The sequence below is a fragment of the Meleagris gallopavo genome, chromosome 19 (assembly GCF_905368555.1).
Source record: "Meleagris gallopavo chromosome 19, MGAL_WU_HG_1.1, whole genome shotgun sequence".
Classification (NCBI taxonomy): Eukaryota; Metazoa; Chordata; class Aves; order Galliformes; family Phasianidae; genus Meleagris; species Meleagris gallopavo.
In genome coordinates this window covers 4,782,852-4,800,237 of record NC_139422.1, presented here as the reverse complement: position 1 = coordinate 4,800,237, position 17,386 = coordinate 4,782,852, and the positions used below count along the sequence as shown (strand labels likewise).

The 17,386-nt window shown below is 57.8% G+C and overlaps 3 protein-coding genes across 7 annotated transcripts; 2 read left to right on the top strand and 1 right to left on the bottom strand.

The window, feature by feature from the left end:
* The first annotated feature begins 2,240 nt into the window (after positions 1-2,240).
* Positions 2,241-7,037, top strand: CERCAM (cerebral endothelial cell adhesion molecule). Its single transcript, XM_085239726.1, has 12 exons — positions 2,241-2,446; positions 3,564-3,674; positions 3,883-4,000; positions 4,084-4,218; positions 4,296-4,500; positions 4,567-4,686; positions 4,772-4,848; positions 4,980-5,086; positions 5,162-5,294; positions 5,473-5,600; positions 5,665-5,868; positions 6,354-7,037. Exons 1-12 carry the CDS (start codon positions 2,259-2,261, stop codon positions 6,586-6,588), a joined length of 1,761 nt encoding a protein of 586 aa, XP_085095852.1. The 5' UTR covers positions 2,241-2,258; the 3' UTR covers positions 6,589-7,037.
* A 134-nt stretch (positions 7,038-7,171) lies between these two features.
* TTC16 (tetratricopeptide repeat domain 16) lies at positions 7,172-13,426 on the top strand. 5 transcript variants are annotated; one of them, XM_010720839.4, is made up of 11 exons: positions 7,172-8,997; positions 9,188-9,278; positions 9,452-9,598; positions 9,669-9,769; positions 9,851-9,980; positions 10,084-10,298; positions 10,372-10,613; positions 11,079-11,220; positions 11,293-11,458; positions 12,020-12,161; positions 13,262-13,426. In XM_010720839.4, exons 1-11 carry the CDS (start codon positions 8,822-8,824, stop codon positions 13,327-13,329), a joined length of 1,620 nt encoding a protein of 539 aa, XP_010719141.1. In that variant the 5' UTR covers positions 7,172-8,821; the 3' UTR covers positions 13,330-13,426. The 5 variants fall into 5 exon arrangements, 4 of the variants coding, with proteins under 4 accessions (XP_010719141.1, XP_085095850.1, XP_019476974.1 ...); XR_004161659.2 differs by lacking the exon at positions 11,293-11,458; XM_085239724.1 differs by lacking the exon at positions 13,262-13,426 and having other exon boundaries at positions 11,740-12,157.
* Positions 12,881-17,357, bottom strand: TOR2A (torsin family 2 member A). Its single transcript, XM_010721125.4, has 5 exons — positions 17,059-17,357; positions 16,689-16,954; positions 15,507-15,682; positions 15,027-15,154; positions 12,881-14,470 (listed from the first exon to the last, which is right to left on the bottom strand). The coding sequence occupies exons 1-5, from the start codon at positions 17,189-17,191 to the stop codon at positions 14,226-14,228; spliced, it is 948 nt and encodes a 315-aa protein (XP_010719427.2). The 5' UTR covers positions 17,192-17,357; the 3' UTR covers positions 12,881-14,225.
* Between the last annotated feature and the right edge of the window lie 29 nt (positions 17,358-17,386).

Below are 17,386 nucleotides of genomic sequence, written 5' to 3'. Positions count from 1 at the left end.
GGGATATGATGGGATGGGACGATAGGATGTGATGGGATGCAATGCAATGGGATTTGATGGGATGCGGTGTGAGGGGATGCAATGTGAGGGGATATGATGCAGTGCTGCCAGGTTTGATGTTGGCTTGGAGGCACTGTGGGCTGCAGCAGCCCCATGACAGCACTGGAGGTGTCAGAGCAGAGCGAGATGAGGGGGGTGGTCACCCTGAGGCAAAAGTCAGGCAGCTCCCACTGCTCCTTCCTGGTTATTTTCCTGATTGCATGGCCAAAGCGGCTTGCTAGGTGATGTCAGACACTCAGTGGGCCATGAGAGTGGAGGGTTGTAATGTGCACAAACAGCAGTAACTGTAAGTGGCACAGTGTTTGTTCTCCTGTGCCTGTCCCAGCCCACTGTGCCTCTGTGCGCTGCTCTTTGTGTTGCTCCATGCCTCAGTTCCCCCAAGCTGAGGTGCAGCATTGGCTCCCTGTGCCCAGGGGACGCCAGGGTGAACCTACCCTGCAGGGGAGAAATCACTGTCCGGCTGCTGGGAGCTCTGCCCTCTGCTTTTCTGAGAACCAGAATTCTCCAATCTTGCTCTGGCACCAAAATCCTTCTGTGTCATTCCTATTCACTGCCCGTGACCCCTGGGAGGAGATGCAGGGAGCTGGGGGTGTGAGAATGGTGGTGTGTGGGAGAGGAGGGATGGAGGAGTACGGGGGATGTGGAGCTGTAGGGTTAGAAGGGTGCAGAGATATATAGGGGTGGAGGGATGTGGGGATGTGGAAGTGGAGGGATGTAGGAGAAATAGTGTGAGGGGTTATAGGAGTGTAAGATCAGAAGGATGCAGGGATATGTAAGGATGGATGGATTAGGGATGCAGGGGTAGAGAGATGTAAGGATGTGGGGAAATAAAAGGATAGATGTGGGAACGCAGAGACGTAGGGGCAGAGTGATGAAGGGATGGAGGAATGGAGGGATGTAGCCATGTGGAAGCGGAGGGACGCGGGGCTGAAGAAGCGATGCAGGGCGGCAGAGACGTAGGGATGCAGGGATACACGTGCGGGGGTACAGGAGTGAAGGGCTGCGGGGCCGCAGGCTGCAGACCCGAGGCAGGGATCGGCCCCGCAGCCCCACGCCGCGTCCCCGCCCGGGACGGCGCCGTCGCACCGCGCAGGGCCGGGAGGTGGCAGCAGCGGCCGCGCTGAGCGGAGCGCTCCGCGGATCCCGGAGGATCGGGGCTGATCGGCGCCGGGAGCACCGCGCCGTGCGGGGCCGTGCGGGGCTTCGGGGTCCCGCAGCCCCTCTGCATCGCTGTGAGGCGCCGGGGGCTCCGCCACAGACAACGTCCCCAAAATACTGCTCTGACCGCGGGCTGTAAGCAGAGCCGCAAAGCTCTCAGAGCTGCTCCGATGCTCCCAGTGCCCCCCGCACTCATTTTCTCTCCTTTCCTTCTCCCAGGTGCGGTTGCATCCCTTCGTCCTCAGGCGCATTTCAGCAGCAGTGCGGGATGGAGCTGCGGGACGTGACGGCAGCGGACGCGCGGCTGCACCGCGGGGTGGGTGCGAGGTTTGGTGGCACATCGCGACCCCCGGGCGGAGCAGCGGGGTCCGTAGGGCGAGGGGTGCCCGGCATGGCTGTGGGTTGGGGCTGTGGGTTGAGGCTGTGGGTTGGGGCCGGAGTTGGAGCTGTGGGTTGGGGCTGATGGGCGCTTTCTCGGTGGGATGTGGCCCCTCCCAGACTGTGCTGCGTTTATGGCTTTGGGGTTAACCAACATTTTTGGCCCAAAGTCCCGAGGGGTGGCTGGCAGCTCGGACACGTTGCAAACGCCGTAAGGCCTGCAACTGCTCAGCCGGGGCAGGGGGGGGGGGAAGCATCTCGTTGGGGCCGGGCATCTCGGGAATGAACGGGCTGAGACCCCCAGCCCCCAACCGCCCCCGCCATCCTTACTGTGCTGAGTCCCGACCTCAGCCCTGGGGGGCACACGGAGATGCATAAAGCCCCGGTAGAGTCCTCAGGGTGAGGGGGCGTTGCCCTAAAGCTGGCTGTCATCCCAGTGGGGTTTTGGGGTGCTCTGTGATGCCGGCTTTTTTCAATATAAAAATAATAACAAGAACTCCTTTCCTCTTCACGAACCTGGGAGTGTCCCCCCGCCCCTCGTCCTCCCTTCCATCTCCCGGTGTCGGGGGCGGGGGGGTCCCTAAAGGGGCTGGGCCGGGGGCGGGGGCCCATCCCATGCTCGGGACCCGCCCCGTCCCCGCCCGCCGCCGCTGCCCTCCGCCATGGGGCCGCTGCGCTGCGCTGCGCTCGTGCTGCTGCTGCTGCTGGGCACCGGGACCGGCACCGGGGGCGGCCCCGAACCCCCCCGAGTGGTGCTGGCCCTCCTGGCCCGCAACGCGCAGCACTCGCTGCCGCATTGCCTGGGGGCTCTGGAGAGACTGGACTTCCCCGCGGGGAACATCGCGCTGTGGTGAGGGTGGGGGCACCGGGAGCACCCCCAGATCCTAGGGGGATATGGGGGCGGTGGGTGGGGAGGGGCGAGCGGAAGGAGTGGGGGGCCTGGGGGAGGTACGTGGGGAGTGGGGGGCTCCGGGGAAAATGGGGGAGCGGGGACGTATGGGAGCTCTGGGGGTGGGGGACACGGGGACCGGGATCCGAGGGGGATGGGGACCTTAGAGGGGTGTCCCCATTCCTTCAGGATCCTCTCAAGGATTGGGGAATAAGGATATGGGGTGAGGGGGGATGGGGACCTGGAGGAGTGGGGACTGCATGGGGATCCCATTGGGGCACGGGGAACCCGTGGTGGTGGCACCCCGTGGCCACAGAGGGGTTGTGGCTGCTCTGGGGGGCTCTGAGCGGCTGTGGGAGCACCGGGGAGGGGGCACAGCACTGCAGCGGGGGAACAGAGACCCCTCAATGTTTCCCTCCTGGATTTGTAGGGCTGGTGTGCGTGAGAGAGCACCCTGAGCTCGTGTGGGCCCTCCACATCCTCAGGGATGGGTGCTGCTTCCCTCTCCCCGGGGGGACTGTCCTGTCCCCCCCATGGCCCAAGCACAACCTCCCCATACCCCTTTTATACCGTGTGGAGGGTGGGAGAGGAGTCCCCGTTCCTCCTCTTCCCCTCTCCTTTGCAGCCGCCACATGCTGGAGTGGAAACTTTTACGGGGGATGAGGTGGGGGCTGGCGGGGAGGGGTCCCGCTGGAGGGAGGCTGGGCTGGGGGGAGCCGAGGGGCTGCTTTGGTCCTGCCACCCCCTGGAGACCCTCTGAAGAGCAGCCGGTGGCCGTGGGCGCAGCGGGACTCAGAGGGGCAGGAGTGGTGGAATGGGGTTGGGAAGCTGACGTTGGGCTGATGGGGGCTGAGAGCAAGCGAGAGCCGCAGGACGGCGGTGGGGAAGAAATGACCCCTTTGCCTTTCCCTCTCCGGCGAACGCAGCCGTGGTTCTTCCAAATTACACGTTGCCTTTCCGAGCGAGCTCTGCTCCCCTCTGCTGCTCAGCCTCTCAGTGTGGTAGGGCAGGGAGGGGTCTGTGTCTGGTGGGGACCCCGAGGATCACAAACACCATGGGACTGACGTGTCCCCCCCAGGTGTGCGACGGACCACAACTCGGACAACACGACGGCGATGCTGCAGGAATGGCTGCAGGCAGTGGGCAGCAATTATCACTCGGTGGCATGGAAGGCAGAAGAGGGGCCCAGGTGGGGCCAGGGGGGACAACTCTGCATTGCATCCCCCTCCTTGCACCTCTCCCCTGCATGCACACGGGGTGTTTGCAGGGCTTTTTGCATGCGTGCTGCTGCCAGCTCAGCTCAGTGCTGACTCAGGCGGACGGCATGCAGTGTGTGCACTGAGTTTGTGCGTTCCCAGCCTGCACAGTTAACCCTCTGCCTTCCTCCCACCGCACAGTGCTTACCCCGACGAGCTCGGCCCCAAGCACTGGAGTGACAAACGCTATGAAAACCTGATGAGGCTGAAGCAGGAGGCTCTGAGCTACGCCCGGGGGCTGCGGGCGGATTACATCCTGGTAGGGACAAGGCAGCATGCGGGTGTCATGACACATGGGGTGTGGGTATCCCCATGCCTCCAGCACCAGCTCTGTCCCCGCAGTTTGTGGACACGGACAGCATCCTGACCAACAACCAGACCCTCACCTTCCTCATGGCGCAGAACAAGTCGGTGGTGGCCCCAATGTTGGACTCGCAGACTTTCTACTCCAACTTCTGGTGCGGGATAACGCCCCAGGTACAGCCCAGAAGCCCTGGGGGGGCTGCCCAGCACTGTGTCCTGGGCACTGTCACTGTCACACCGCTGTGTCACAGGGGTTCTATCGTCGCACGGCTGACTATTTCCCCACCAAGAACCGGCAGCGCCGGGGCTGCTTCGCCGTGCCCATGGTGTACGCCACCTTCCTGATCGACCTGCAGAAGGAGGAGACAGCACAGCTGGCCTTCTACCCACCCCATCCCAACTACACCTGGGCTTTCGATGACATCATTGTCTTTGCCTACTCCTGCCAGGAGGCCGGTGAGGGTCAGAGGTCTGTGGAGGGCTGGGGTCAGCCTCTGTGGTGCTCAACCCCCTCACCTGCAGGTGCTGAGGTCCATGTGTGCAACCAGCAGCGCTTTGGCTACATCAACGTCCCTGTGAAGGCCCACCAGACGCTGGAGGATGAGCGTGTCAACTTTGTGCATCTCACGCTGGAGGCCATGGGTGAGCTCCAAGGGGTCCCTGTGCTGTTCCTGTCAGTGACAGAGGGCTGCAGGCTCCATGGAAGGGATTTTCCATCTCTCCGCAGTGGATGGTCCCTCCATGCAGCGCTCCAGGCACATCTCCGTCCCACCCAAATCACTCACTAAATTGGGCTTTGATGAAGTAAGTGCCCCCCATGCCTCTCCTCTGGACCTCCCGCCCTGATGTTCAGCCAACCCCACGTCCCCTGTCCCACACTGCAGTGATGTGCCCCCTCTCCCCTGCCCTGGTGAGACTGTTCTCTTCCTCCCCAGATCTTCCTCATCAACCTTGTGAGGCGGCCAGACCGGCGCCAGCGGATGCTGGAGTCCCTGCAGGAACTGGAGATCGCTGTGCGGGTGGTGGACGCGGTGGATGGGAGGTGACTGCATAGTGTCACCCTGGGAGGGAGCTGGGTGCTGGGGACACCATGCTGACCCACCCTCTCGCCTTGCAGCACCCTCAACAGCAGTGACATCAAGGTGCTGGGAGTGGACCTGCTCCCAGGGTACTATGACCCCTTCTCTGGCCGCACGCTCACCAAGGGGGAGGTTGGATGCTTCCTGAGCCACTACAACATCTGGAAGGAGGTATGGGGCTGAGGGGCACAGGCACGGGGTAGGGACCCTCTGTACAACATAGGTTCTCCCTGGATAACCTGGGGAGAGGGTCTCTCCTTCAGGTTGAGTGGCCCCAGTATGGCACAGTATAGCCCAGTATGGCCCAGTGTGGTGCCAGTGTGGATCAGCAGCTGTGTCCTCCCCACAGATCGTGTCCCGGGGGCTGCAGCGGGTGCTGGTCTTTGAGGATGACGTGCGCTTTGAGGTGTCCTTCCCAGCCCGGCTGCAGCGGCTGATGGAGGAACTGGAGGGGGCACGACACGACTGGGACCTTGTGTAGGTGCTGGGGATGAGGGGTGCAGGGTGAGCGCTGGGCCGGCTCTGACTACTCACCCTGCAGCTACCTGGGGAGGAAACAAGTGAACGCAGAGGATGAAGCTCCTGTGGAGGGTGTCCGGAACCTGGTGGTAGCTGGGTATTCCTACTGGACGCTGGCGTACGCCATCTCCCTCCGTGGCGCGCAGAAGCTGCTGGCTGCCGAGCCCCTCTCCAAAATGCTGCCTGTGGATGAGTTCCTGCCCATCATGTACGACAAACACCCCAAGTAAGGAGCAGAGCTGCACTGCTGTGGGAACATGTGGTTCTTCTCCATTGCCACCATCCCACCCCGTCTCTCCCCTCCGCCCTGGCTGGAGGAAAACATCTGCAGCATGAGCTCATTCCCCCCCAGCCCCGCCTGGCCGCCGGCTGCTGGAAAATGGCCCTCTGCCAAGCACGGGGCGGCAGGGATGGAGCTGGGGTGTGGGGCTGGCCTTGTGGAGGGCTCAGCCTCACTGGGGGCACCTCACCGGGTGGGGGTCCTGGAGGGGAAGGCAGCTGGAGGTGGGCAAGCGCTGGGGGAGAGGATGTGGGAAACGGGGAGAGCAGGATGGTAAAATGAAGGGTTGGAAGGGTGGGGGGGGGCACTCTGAGCACACAGCATCTCTGGTGCCAATATCACTCCCAAAACAGTGCCATCCTCCATGCACTCACTCCATTGCTGTATTTTCCATCACTCCTTACGTGTCCTTCTCCTCCTGGTCTCCCCAGCGAGGACTACAAGCGGCACTTTGCCCCACGGGACCTGCAAGTGTTTTCGGCTCACCCACTCCTGGTTTATCCCACCCACTATGCTGGGGACAGCAACTGGCTGAGCGACACAGAGACCTCCACCATCTGGGACGATGACTCCAAACAGACAGGCTGGGTGGGCTCACAGAAGACCCTGAGGGACCTGCGGGATGGCGGGGGGTATCTTCGCTCTGCATCCCACGATGAGTTCTGAGGGTGCTGGTGCTGGACATGGACACCCCCTGGGAGCAGCCAGACTCTCCTCACCTACCCATGGGAAGGCATCGGTGAGCAGAGGGCTTACTTCTGCCTGGACCACTAGCAGGGATGCTCACTGCTTTTCTACATAGGGACCAGGCATCGTGACCCAGGGGGGAGCATCGTTGATTGGGTTCTCCCCCTGCCATGCTCCAAAGTGGGATTTGTCCCTGGAGCTGTTGGCAAAATGGTGCCTAGACAGACAGAGGGGCTGCCAGACTGTGGTGTTCGGCTCTGTACTCTCCTGAGTAGTGCAAATTATTTTTTGGATGTCGCATGTGGATTTGCTGGTTCAGGAGGAGGGGGGAAGGCCCTGGAAGTGCACATGTGGCCTCCTGCCACCCCTGCCTGTTCCATATCTGGGCTGAAGCCCAGGAGGATTAAAACCAACTGTGTTGGAGCTGACGTTCCTGGCTGCAGGCTGTGCTGGGCAGAGGTGCCCCCAGATAACACCGATGACAGTGTCTTCCCACTCATTTGTTCTGATGTTCTCAGCAGAGGTTTTGGCCTTTGGACTGAAAACCTTTTGCTAATTTGAGCACCAGGATGTGCAGCTGAGTCCTGCTGGTCTCTGGCATGTGTCACGTTTGTGGCCAGATTTGGAGTAGGGTGTTTGCTTTACAAGAGCCAGCGAATGTTTGTTTTGTGCTAAAACTTCTAGTCCCCGGAGCAAGTGAACACTGCAGGGCAATGCTTGGTTGAAAACTGGGGAAGAGAAACAACTGACTCTAGTCTGAGTGGGCTGCCAAGTCCCCAGAGCTGCTGCTCTCCCCTCTATTGATTCCGTGGCTGTGGTACCCTGGATGCAGACCTTGCAGGCGTGAGGAGATTGGGATGGGAGCTGTAAACAGAGGGTGAAGTTTGGGTGCCAGCTGGAGCAGAGGAAGGACATGGCAGTGGCACTGCAGTACGTGGGGCTCTGTGAGATCCCAGGGTGCGTTCCAGTGCCTGCTGGGATGTGGGCATGGAGCTGCTGTGCTTGCAGCTTGTAGCTCAGACAGGACGCATGCAGCAGAACACCGAGCTTTTGGGATGCTGGAGTGGTGCTGGAGGGTAGAAGGCATTCCCTAGCAGCTCTGGCAGGAGAGCTGTAACAAAGCTGGCCAGGAGCTTTCAGAAACTCCAATGTTTTGGCAGAAAACAGCTTAACTCAGAACCTATGAGAGCCTGAAACCTCCCCACTAGTTGCTCCAGTTCCGTGGGAGCAGACTGGTCTGCTGGTGAGCTAGGAAATTCCAGACAGCTCTGCCTTTCTATGCCACGAGGTGCTGGGACACCTTTACTGCACAGCCACAATGCGGGGCACAGATGCTGAGGGGAAAAGGATGTTTGTGCAGGGGGAACGTGCCAGGTGTTCTGAGGCTGCAGCCACCAGCAGGGACCTCAGAGAGGGACTGAGGACGGCAGTCCTGATGGGGCAGAAGGCACTGGTCCCCCGCAGGCAGATGAAGGGTGAGGAGACGGCGCTGGAGCTGCCCCATGGCTGCCCCGGCCGTGCGGGGCCCGACTCCAAGGAACACGGGTCTGGAAGAGGCTGTGCTGAGCTGCGCCAGGGCTGTGCGCTCCTGCCAGGCCTGGCGGCCACGCTGATTGTTTCCATGTTTGCTGCGCTGCCAAACAGCGTCAGGGAGGAGGAGGGAGAGGAGGAAAAAAGGGGGAGAGCCTGGAGCGGGGCTTCGTGGTGGGACAGGGCTCAGTGGGAGCTGGGGACTGCGAGCCCTGAGGTGGGGCGGCACTGTCCCCATCCATGGGGGTCCAAGCACGCTCCAGGGCGCAAACCCAGGCCAAACCCCGCAGCGTCCCCTGAGGAGAAGGACAAATCCTCCCGTTAGCCTCTAAGTGACCCCGAAACGGCACGACGCTGGGTCTGTATCTGCAAGGACCTCAGCCAGCAAGGCCTTCGGGCGCCCCGCCGTCATTTTGGTTGAGGGCGCAGCCGCCACCTTGGTTGTGGGCGTCTCCGCCATCTTGCTTCCGGGCAACGTCGCCATCTTGGTTGCGGAAGGTGGGGCGGGGCCGTGAGGCGTTGCGGGGCCGGGCCGGGGGATAATCCGTCCTTCTTCCCTGCGCGCCGTTCTGGTGGTCGCTGGGGTTGCCTGTGGCTGTGGCGGGGCCCTTTAGGAAGGGCAGGGGTTGGGGATGCAGCCGGGGTCGCTAGGCTGAGCGTGTGCCCGCAGGTAGGAGTGGAGATGGAGGTCCCGGAGCTGTTTGCCACAGCCGTGCCCGAGGAGCAGCTGGAGAGCGGCTGGGACCGGGCCCAGGCCCTGCGGAGGCTGTTCGGGCCCAGCCAGTGCCTGCGCAGCGTGGAGAGCCCCAGTGGTGTGGGATCCCTTCCCGCCATTGTGCAGGGCAGGATGCAGGAGCAGTAAGTGCCTGGGAGTTGCTCTGTGTTCACACTGCTGCCTTCCCTGCTCAGAATGTCCTTAGCAGTCTTTATGGCAATCCTCATATCCACCACCTTCCCTTGCTGCCCTCCAGCCACGTGTGTGTCCGGGCTCTGTGACAATCTCCCTGTTGGGCAGTGTGAGCCCAGCTCATGGCTCTGTTCTCTGCAGCTGGCAGAAAGGACGGGATTTCTCCTCTTGTGGCCAGTGGGAGGAAGCCATCATTTGCTATACAAAAGCCATCAACCTGGATCCACAGCGGGTAATGGGACCCTGGAGAGCTGGGAGCAGGAGGCAGCACTGCTAAGGCTGTAGCACTGGCATCTCGCTTCAAGGTGCTCTTTGCTATGGTGTTAGCATGGTGCCAGCATGATTCTGGGCACTTGGAGCATAGCTGGGCCCTGGCAGCATGGGCTGAGGGTGTCCATGGTGCAGGCAGAGCTGTATGAGCAGCGGGCAGAGGCTTTCCTCCAGCTTTGTGACTTCCAGTCAGCCAAGCTGAACTTAATGAAGGCGCTTGCATTGGCACCTGCACAGGAGCAGCACTGCCTGGCTCGTCTGGCTCTTGTCCTTGACCTGCAGGTGAGCAACCACTCACTTTTCCCCATCTGCAGCCCCGACTTGTGACCATGCTGACTGGCTATCCCTGCAGGGCCAGAGTCTGCTGAACCAGGAGCTCTACAGTGAGGCCCTGGAGGCCTTCACACAGGCGGCTGAGCTGCAGCCTCACTGCAGGGTGTTCTACCAGAGGAGGTGAAGCCAGGGCTGAAGGCTGTTCAGCAGGCTGGCCCTGCCTTACTGTAGGCTCCCCATAGCCTTGTCCCTCTCTTGCAGCATCTTGTGCCTTGCTGCCCTTGGTGAGTTCCCAGAGTTCCTCCGGATGCTTAACAGAGAACTGGAGGAGGATGTGAGGAACCCTGATATATATGTGCTCCGGGCCTTCTTCTACAAGCGGTTTGGGCAGGTATGACCATGTTGGTCCCTTTGAGGGACTCTGCCTGCCCTTCCTGGACATGAGGCCACAGTAGGAAGCACCAGGTCCTGAAAGTAATCGGCCCCCTGGGCAGCTGGCCCTGTGCCACCAGGACATCCAACGGGCCCTGAAGCTGGAGCCACAGCACAGAGCTGCCCAGGCTTTGTGGCAGAGGCTGCTGAGACAAGGCCAGGAGGCCAAAGCCCAGGCAGTGTTGAAGGCCCTGTGTGGAGACCTGCGTGGGGCCCTGTATGAGATCAGCTTTGCTACTGAGAGTGACCCGTTGGCTGCTGAATTCTTCACCCTCAGGTAGCGATCGTTTTGCTGCAGGTAGTTAGCTGTACTGCTGTCTGAGTTTCCTTTCTCTGTCCCTGTGTCACAGGGGGACCCTCCTCCGACAGCTCAAGAACTTCAGTGCAGCCAGCAAGGACTTGGTCAGGGCGAGGGAGCTGAGCACAGCGGGGAGCCCAGAGGCCCGGGAGGCTCAGCGGCAGCTGGTGCTCACCTACAATGATTGTGCTGTGCACTGCTATGCTCTGGGCCAACTTGATGAGGCTGTAAAGCTCCTTGGTGAAGCACTGCAAAATGAAAGAACAGAGCAGGGACTCTACGCCAACAGAGGAGGCAAGTGGCTGGGCTGGTTGTCACAGCAGGGTAATGTCAGTGGCTTGTGGATAATGCTGGGGTGTCACACGGCAGTGGCTGGCACTCAGGCAGTGAATGTCTGCAGAGAGAAGCCTTGCCCTGCAGCCCTGTGTTAGGCACCTGTGGCAAAAGCAGGAGGTGGGGCAGCTGGGTTCTCCCTTGATCCTGATTCCAGTGCACTGTTTCAGCAGCGGGAAGGGGATGAGGAGTGGTGCTACTACTCCTTCTCCACGTAGTATCTTCTGGGGCACTGCTGGCAACTGCTGCTCTCCCCCCAGACGAGGCTGCATGTGCTGGTTATTGCAGAGCAGAGCTTTTAGCTATGATGCTGAAACCTGGGGTGGGCTGGACACGAGGTGTGTGTTTCCCACTGGCTCTAGACAAAGCCCTGGGGCAACAACCAGCCCCTCTCAGCCCTGCTGAGATGGCCCTTCTTCTCTGCAGACTGCTTCTTTCGCCTGGGGGAGCTGACCTATGCCCTGGCGGATTACCAGCAGGCGCTGGAGCTGAGACCAGGGAACCGTGCTGTGCAGGGACGTGTTGCAGCCGTGTTACATGAGAAGGGCTGGCAGGACTTGGCAGCCAGGTGAGGAGCAGGGCGGTGTAGGCTGCCTGAGAGCCTGTGGTGAGCCAGACACACACTGCTGTCCCCTCGCAGGCGGTTCCTGCAGGCAGAAGCTTGCTTTTCTATGGCCATTGAACACAGCCCCCGAGAAGCACTGTACTACCTGTGCCGTGCCATGGCCAAGCGATGCCTAGGGAAGGTGGAGAGCTCGAGGGAGGATGTTGCACGCAGTCTGTGGTTCAGCCCCACGGATAGCAAGGTACAGCCCTACTGCTGCTGCTCTGTGCCCTCCTCAGGCAACGGGCAGCATTCCTGGCTTAGCTGCAGGCACTGTGCCTGATGGTTAGGTGGTTTCTGTTCTGCATCAGGGCCACCTGTAGGAATCAAGAAACATGAGCTGGGGGACCTGCTAGGCTACAGGTCCAAGCCAAGCAGCAATGGTTATATGTTGGCTTTTACAGCAGTTTGGTGTTAGAGTCATCGGACAGATCATCTTCTCCTGCTTATTCTCACTTTTTTGTTTCTTTAAATCTAATCCAGGGCAGAAGCCCTTCTGCAGCTGACTGCGGGCAAGGGGAGAGTATCCCCACACTGCTGTCTCCAGCATTGCACTGTTGTAGCAGCATGGTTCAACAGATCTGGGATTTCTTTACAAAATCAAAACCAAGCAGGTTCCCTGCCAGAGCAGGTCCTGGTGAGGCTGGCAGGTGTTTGGCTGCAGCAGGGGAAACCTGTGGTGCAGAGCTCATTGCAGGCAAGTTTTTCTGTGAGTGCTGATATGTTAGGAAGATGTTCAGGTCTTGCCTTGTTGCCACTGCAGATCCTTTCCCTTGCATACCGCCTCTTTCCAAGAAAGACTGTCCAGGCTATCCTGAGGAGCTTTGCCCAGCAAACCTTAGATAAAACACTTAAGAGTCCTCCAAGACTTCCATCTGATGACACCCAATGGACAGAAACAGTAGGTGTGTGCTGGTGGTGGTGGGGTAATTTGTCTTGGGTGTTAGCCTGCTGCTGCTACATGCGCCAAACTGGGTTTGTTCAAACTCTGATGAGGGCTTTGTTTGCTCTGGAGCACAGAAGCACATTTTGGCTACCTAACTGCTGAATTACTCTTGTTGCCAAAGGCTGTTTTTGCCATTGTCTGCACCTAAAAGGCATCAGTAGGTTGGTGGAATGTCTACATGTGGGAAACTTGTTCCAAGCAGAACCCTCATTCCTTCTCAGCCCCCTTAGCTGAAGGGTCTGATGGGTATTTGCTGTAGACCTGCAGCATTGCCTGGACACTGGCGCCTGTCCCCAGGCTGCTGATGGCAAGAGAGGATGTGTGGGTTTCACCTTCTGCACTTGCACTAGTCCTGGGAGCACGGCCTTGTATGCAGAGATGTGCTCTGCACAGGGGAAAAATGGGCTGCCTGCAGCTGTGGCAGGACAGACCTTGTGGCTTTCTTGTACCTACACTGGCTCCTCTCTACAGGGCGTCAGGACCAGGTACTCCTGTTTCACCTCCACCCCTAGGAAAGGCCACTGTCTTGTTTCCTGTTACCTAATTATAGAGCATCATCGCTATGCCTCTAAATCCCCAAAGTGCAACTGCATTAGGCAGCTGTGCCCATGAAAATGCAAGTCTAACTCTGTCCATGATAGCTGCTGTTAGGAATCCAAGTAAATGACTGTTCAACCATTTATTTCATAAAAGATTTATTTTAAAATTAGAAATACTAACATTTCTGCAGGCAGGATGGTTCTGTTGTAGATGGACTAGCTCCTGGGCTGCATTTAGGCTGTTCCTCCATTGGCTGTCCACGAAGCTGGAGTAAGGCTGGAATGGTCCTGAGTGCTAGCAGCTCATTTCAGCACAGGGCATGAGAGGAACATCAGGGACCTTCAGCAATGTCCCTGTTCACACAACCCCCCCAGGCAGTTCATTCTCAGAATATGAATAATTCTCTGACCTGTGCTCCAGTAACTGACTGCAGAGATTAAAATGGGACAAAGGCCAGCAGTGCCATACACTCCCCACGCTCGACAGCATGGAGTACAAACTTCTCTAACTTGTCCTCAGGTCCCCACATAAGTAGCACTCCTGTGAAGCTGAGCAGAGCTGGTTCAGCCAGTGCCTGCAAGGTCTGACCAGCAGAAGGACATCAAAGAAGTTCAAGAGCTCATAGCACCAATTCCTCAGCCTGCTGCAGAAATTACCACTGAATAAAAGTATTTTTAAAAACTATTACTGTCACCATGGTCTCCTCTGGAGGTAGGAATGAACTTTTTTTTTTTTTGTAGATAAGTCCTGTTTTTCCATTTCCATGGTTTGCTGCAGAGAAATCCTTTGGACCTTGGGGGAAAGATGGGCAGAAGGACAAGTAGGCAGAGCTGAGTTCTTGGCAGGCTGAGCATTGCCATATCCCTTGTTATGTTCCTATTTTTGTTGGTGCTTCCTACCAGCACCTATTCACAGAGAAAGGAAACTGGAAAGAAGTTGGCTCTAAAATTTCCTTTTAATGAAAAGGGTAATGTTGAGGATGTTCACCTGCCAGCAATGTAGCAGTCAGCACCAGCATTGTCACATTGTACAAAAGAACTGAGGTACTGCCATGCTTAAAAGATGGCTTTTAAAAATGCTAAAATGATGTATTTAAAAAAAAACAATTGTTTTTTGGGCTCAGAATCTTCATGCATTGGATAGCAGAAGCTGCCAGAAGAGGAGAGAGCTACAGATAGGTGTTGCTGACAGGGTAAGAAACCTCCCTGACACTGCAGTCTCTCCTGACATCTTTCCTTCTTCATCACAGATACGACTTGAGTGGTGCACCAGGCTGAGCATATCCACCTTCACCTGGCCACAGAATAAACGATAAAGTGCTTTAAATCAAATCACTTGCACTTGCTCACACAGCTGCATTCTGCAGTAGTGCCCTTGGGGCTGGAAAAACAAATTCAGCAGAAGAGCATTTGTGCTACTGCATGGTAACTCCTGCTGCTCATCCCACCAGTCTGCAGCTTTACAGTCCCATATCTGAGCAAGGCTAGAAAAAAAAACTGATCCGAGAGGCTACAGTTTTGCATCCTGTTGATGAAAATAATTTCTCTTCTTCTGGGAAGTAGGGGATGCTGTCAGCCACCTCCTGGACAACACCCTGACGTACTTCTAACCCTTGCTGCACAAGTTCGTTGATGACACACTGCTTTACGTGGTGGTGCTTCAGTGGGAGGAAGGGCACGACAAAATCAATGAGATGTTCATTAATAATCCCAGATTTCCAGAATCCACCTGCAAAAGCAAAAGATTTTACTTTCGGTGTCCGTGGTCCTTGGAATTCAAGGAACTGCTTTGTTTGAAGCCAGAGTACTCGGCTGAAGACAGATCTGCTCGTTTTGTACAAGGACTTAAACCAACAGCTGTCAACCCCTCCTTCCCCAGATAGATTTGTCTTTCCCCAGGAATGGTTAGGTTTAGCTGAGCTGTTCGGATTTTAAGCTCTGCTCTGCGACAAGGACAAAGCAAGGATCCGAGCAGGGAGCAGGGATTGACACTTCTCAGTGCCTTTTCAGTGAGTGTGCTGTGCTGTTTGCCATACTTTGTCTGAATACGCATTTTCTCAAAAGAATTTTGCTAAGCATGCTAACAGCTCTGCTGGCTTGGGAAGCAGGCTACTCCTTCCCTCTGCCAGAAAACCTTGAGGAGCTCACAATTCCTTTCCCTTCAAATTTCTGTCCCCTTCTGCCTGCTTAGGAGATCCCAGAGAGCATCTGCGGCTGTGTGGAGTGGGCCTGGCTCCCTCTGCTGGGCTCTGCTCCCTGCTGAAACACTGCAGAGATTCACTCACTCTGAGGGTTCTCAAACACTGCTTTGGAGATGGCTGCCTCCATGTCCTGCAGGCTGATCTCCTCCCGGTCTCGGTGGGCACGCCAGAGATCCAGTGTCATTTCATTGATCTGCTCCCCTCCTGCGTTGCTGCACAAGGATAAGACAACTTACTACCCAGGAAAATGCTATTGCAGGACAGAGGTAGATCTGCCATCCTCCAGCCTGCATGAGCTCACTCCAGGCTTGCCCTGCTGCCTGGCCTAAAAGGACTCCTGTAACAGCAAGCAAATAACAGGAAGAGGAGAGCTTTTTCACAGACACTCCAATTTTGACTGTTCATGAGGAAATAATATCTGTTGGTTTCTGCAGAAGCTCAATGCTTGGAAAAGGAAAAGCAAAATGAAAGGGTGCTCTGAAGTAGGCATCATCCTGTGCCCGTGTGAGAAGCAGTGCACGGAATGCCCTGTGATGCCCCACCTGCCACACAGGGCCATCTCACCTTATGAAGATGAAGATTGCTTTGCGGTAGTTGGTCCCATACACAACCCACGAGGGTCCCAGGAATGGCATGATCACATCAATCAGGCCCGGGTGCATCTTGTCCATCTCCTCAAAGAGAAAGACCGACCGTCCGCAGTTCGTCAAGTTCCCTTGGATCCAGTGCTTCAGGTTCTCCTAGGAAAAATATCCACCAGACCATAAAGCAGGCCTGAGCTACTGCAGTGCAAGGGTTGAGGTGAAGCACAGGAGCAGCTGTGCAGCACCACCTACTCAGAGCAGGAACAGCCAGCCCTGAGGCAGGCTGCTTTGTCCTGGACCTGGCACAGTGACTTATCTGTGCCATTTATTAGCTCATTATAGGTCTTCTATTGCAGATTTAAAGCAGTGAGAAGGAGGCAGCAAACTAAAGCTGGGTATTCAGCCTCCTACAGCACCTTACATTCTTCTCTTTCACTGCATCACAGTTCCCAGTTACTGGGAGGGAGACCTGCTTGTTGCCGCCTCCTTTTCTGGTGCAAAATTGTGTGCCTGCACCAAATGAGAACAGCTCTGCCTTTCCTTACTACAGCTGAAGTTACTTCAATGCCAACCCACACATGAACGCTTAGATCTCCTGGATATGTGTGTAACTCTTAATTGCATCGTTTTACCCAGCACGAGGCTTTACCCTACAGAGCACATTTCTTCTAAGGATGCAAAAGAACACACAGCTCCTCCAAACACCCAGAAGGAAAATATCCAGGTGTGCTGGTTTCCCCACTGCTGAGGTTTCATTTAGAAAACCTCCACCTTTGGATTTCTCGCCTCTGTCAGCTGCAGGAGCCACAGGTTAAGCTGTGTTTGGAAGCTCCTTGTTGGGTAAGGAGGGAATTATCGAGTCCAGCCATACGGAAGTTTTCCCAGCTATTGATTTGGAAAGCAAAGAGACAATTTCAGGTGAAAGGCACTAAGTGAAACACTCTGGCTGCGTATTCAAAGGGCCGTGTAAATATTTAAAGAGGGAGAAAATAACAGCAAGAACGGCCGTTGGGAAAACAGAAGCGCAGATCGCAGAGGATCCTTCAGCCACTGCGTGGAGCCTTTGCTCCAGCGCCTGGCAAGCCGCAGCCCGGCCGCCTTCAGGAGCAGCCTGAGCGTGCGCTGAGCGCCGGGACGGCCGCAACCCGCCCGCAGCGCTCACCTTGTACCGCTCCACGTGCTCCGCGTGGGGGAAGTGCACGATGGGGGAGAACTGGTGGACGTAGCGGCTGCGCAGCCCCTCGGGGAAGAGGTGCCGGACCAGCATGGAGCTCACGAAGGTTTTTCCCGTCCCGGTGGAGCCGTGGAAGGACATGACGAGGGGCTTCTCCGGGCTGCGCTTCTCCAGGAACCGCCTCAGTCCCTTCATCAGCTGCTGCCTCACCAGGGGCTGCCCCACCAGGGTCACGGCCAGCTCGCACTCCAGACCTGCGGCGAAAGCAAATCCTTTACGAAACGAGGGGCCGACGGCTCCCGTCCTGCGGTCGCCCCAACGCCGCCGTGCCACACCCGACCCAGAACCGGAACCTAACCGCGCAGGTCGGGCCCGAAGCCGCACTCGCAGTCCTCCGTGAAGCTGCAGCGCAGTGCCCACAGGTCCCAGGCGGCGGCGGCGGCCGAGAGCAGCGCCAGGCTCAGCGGCAGCACCGCCGCGGAGCGACACATGGCGGCCGCGGCTCCGGCACCGCCCGCACTACAGCTCCCGGCGTGCTCCGCGCGGCCTTGTGGAGTGGGCGTGGTCACGCAGCGGGGGGCGTGGTCCGGTCAATATAGCCCCGCCCACACACGCCCCGATGCCACCGCTGCGCCCATAGCCCCGGCCCTGCCTACACCAAAGCGAGGGCATCCCTCAATCCCCCT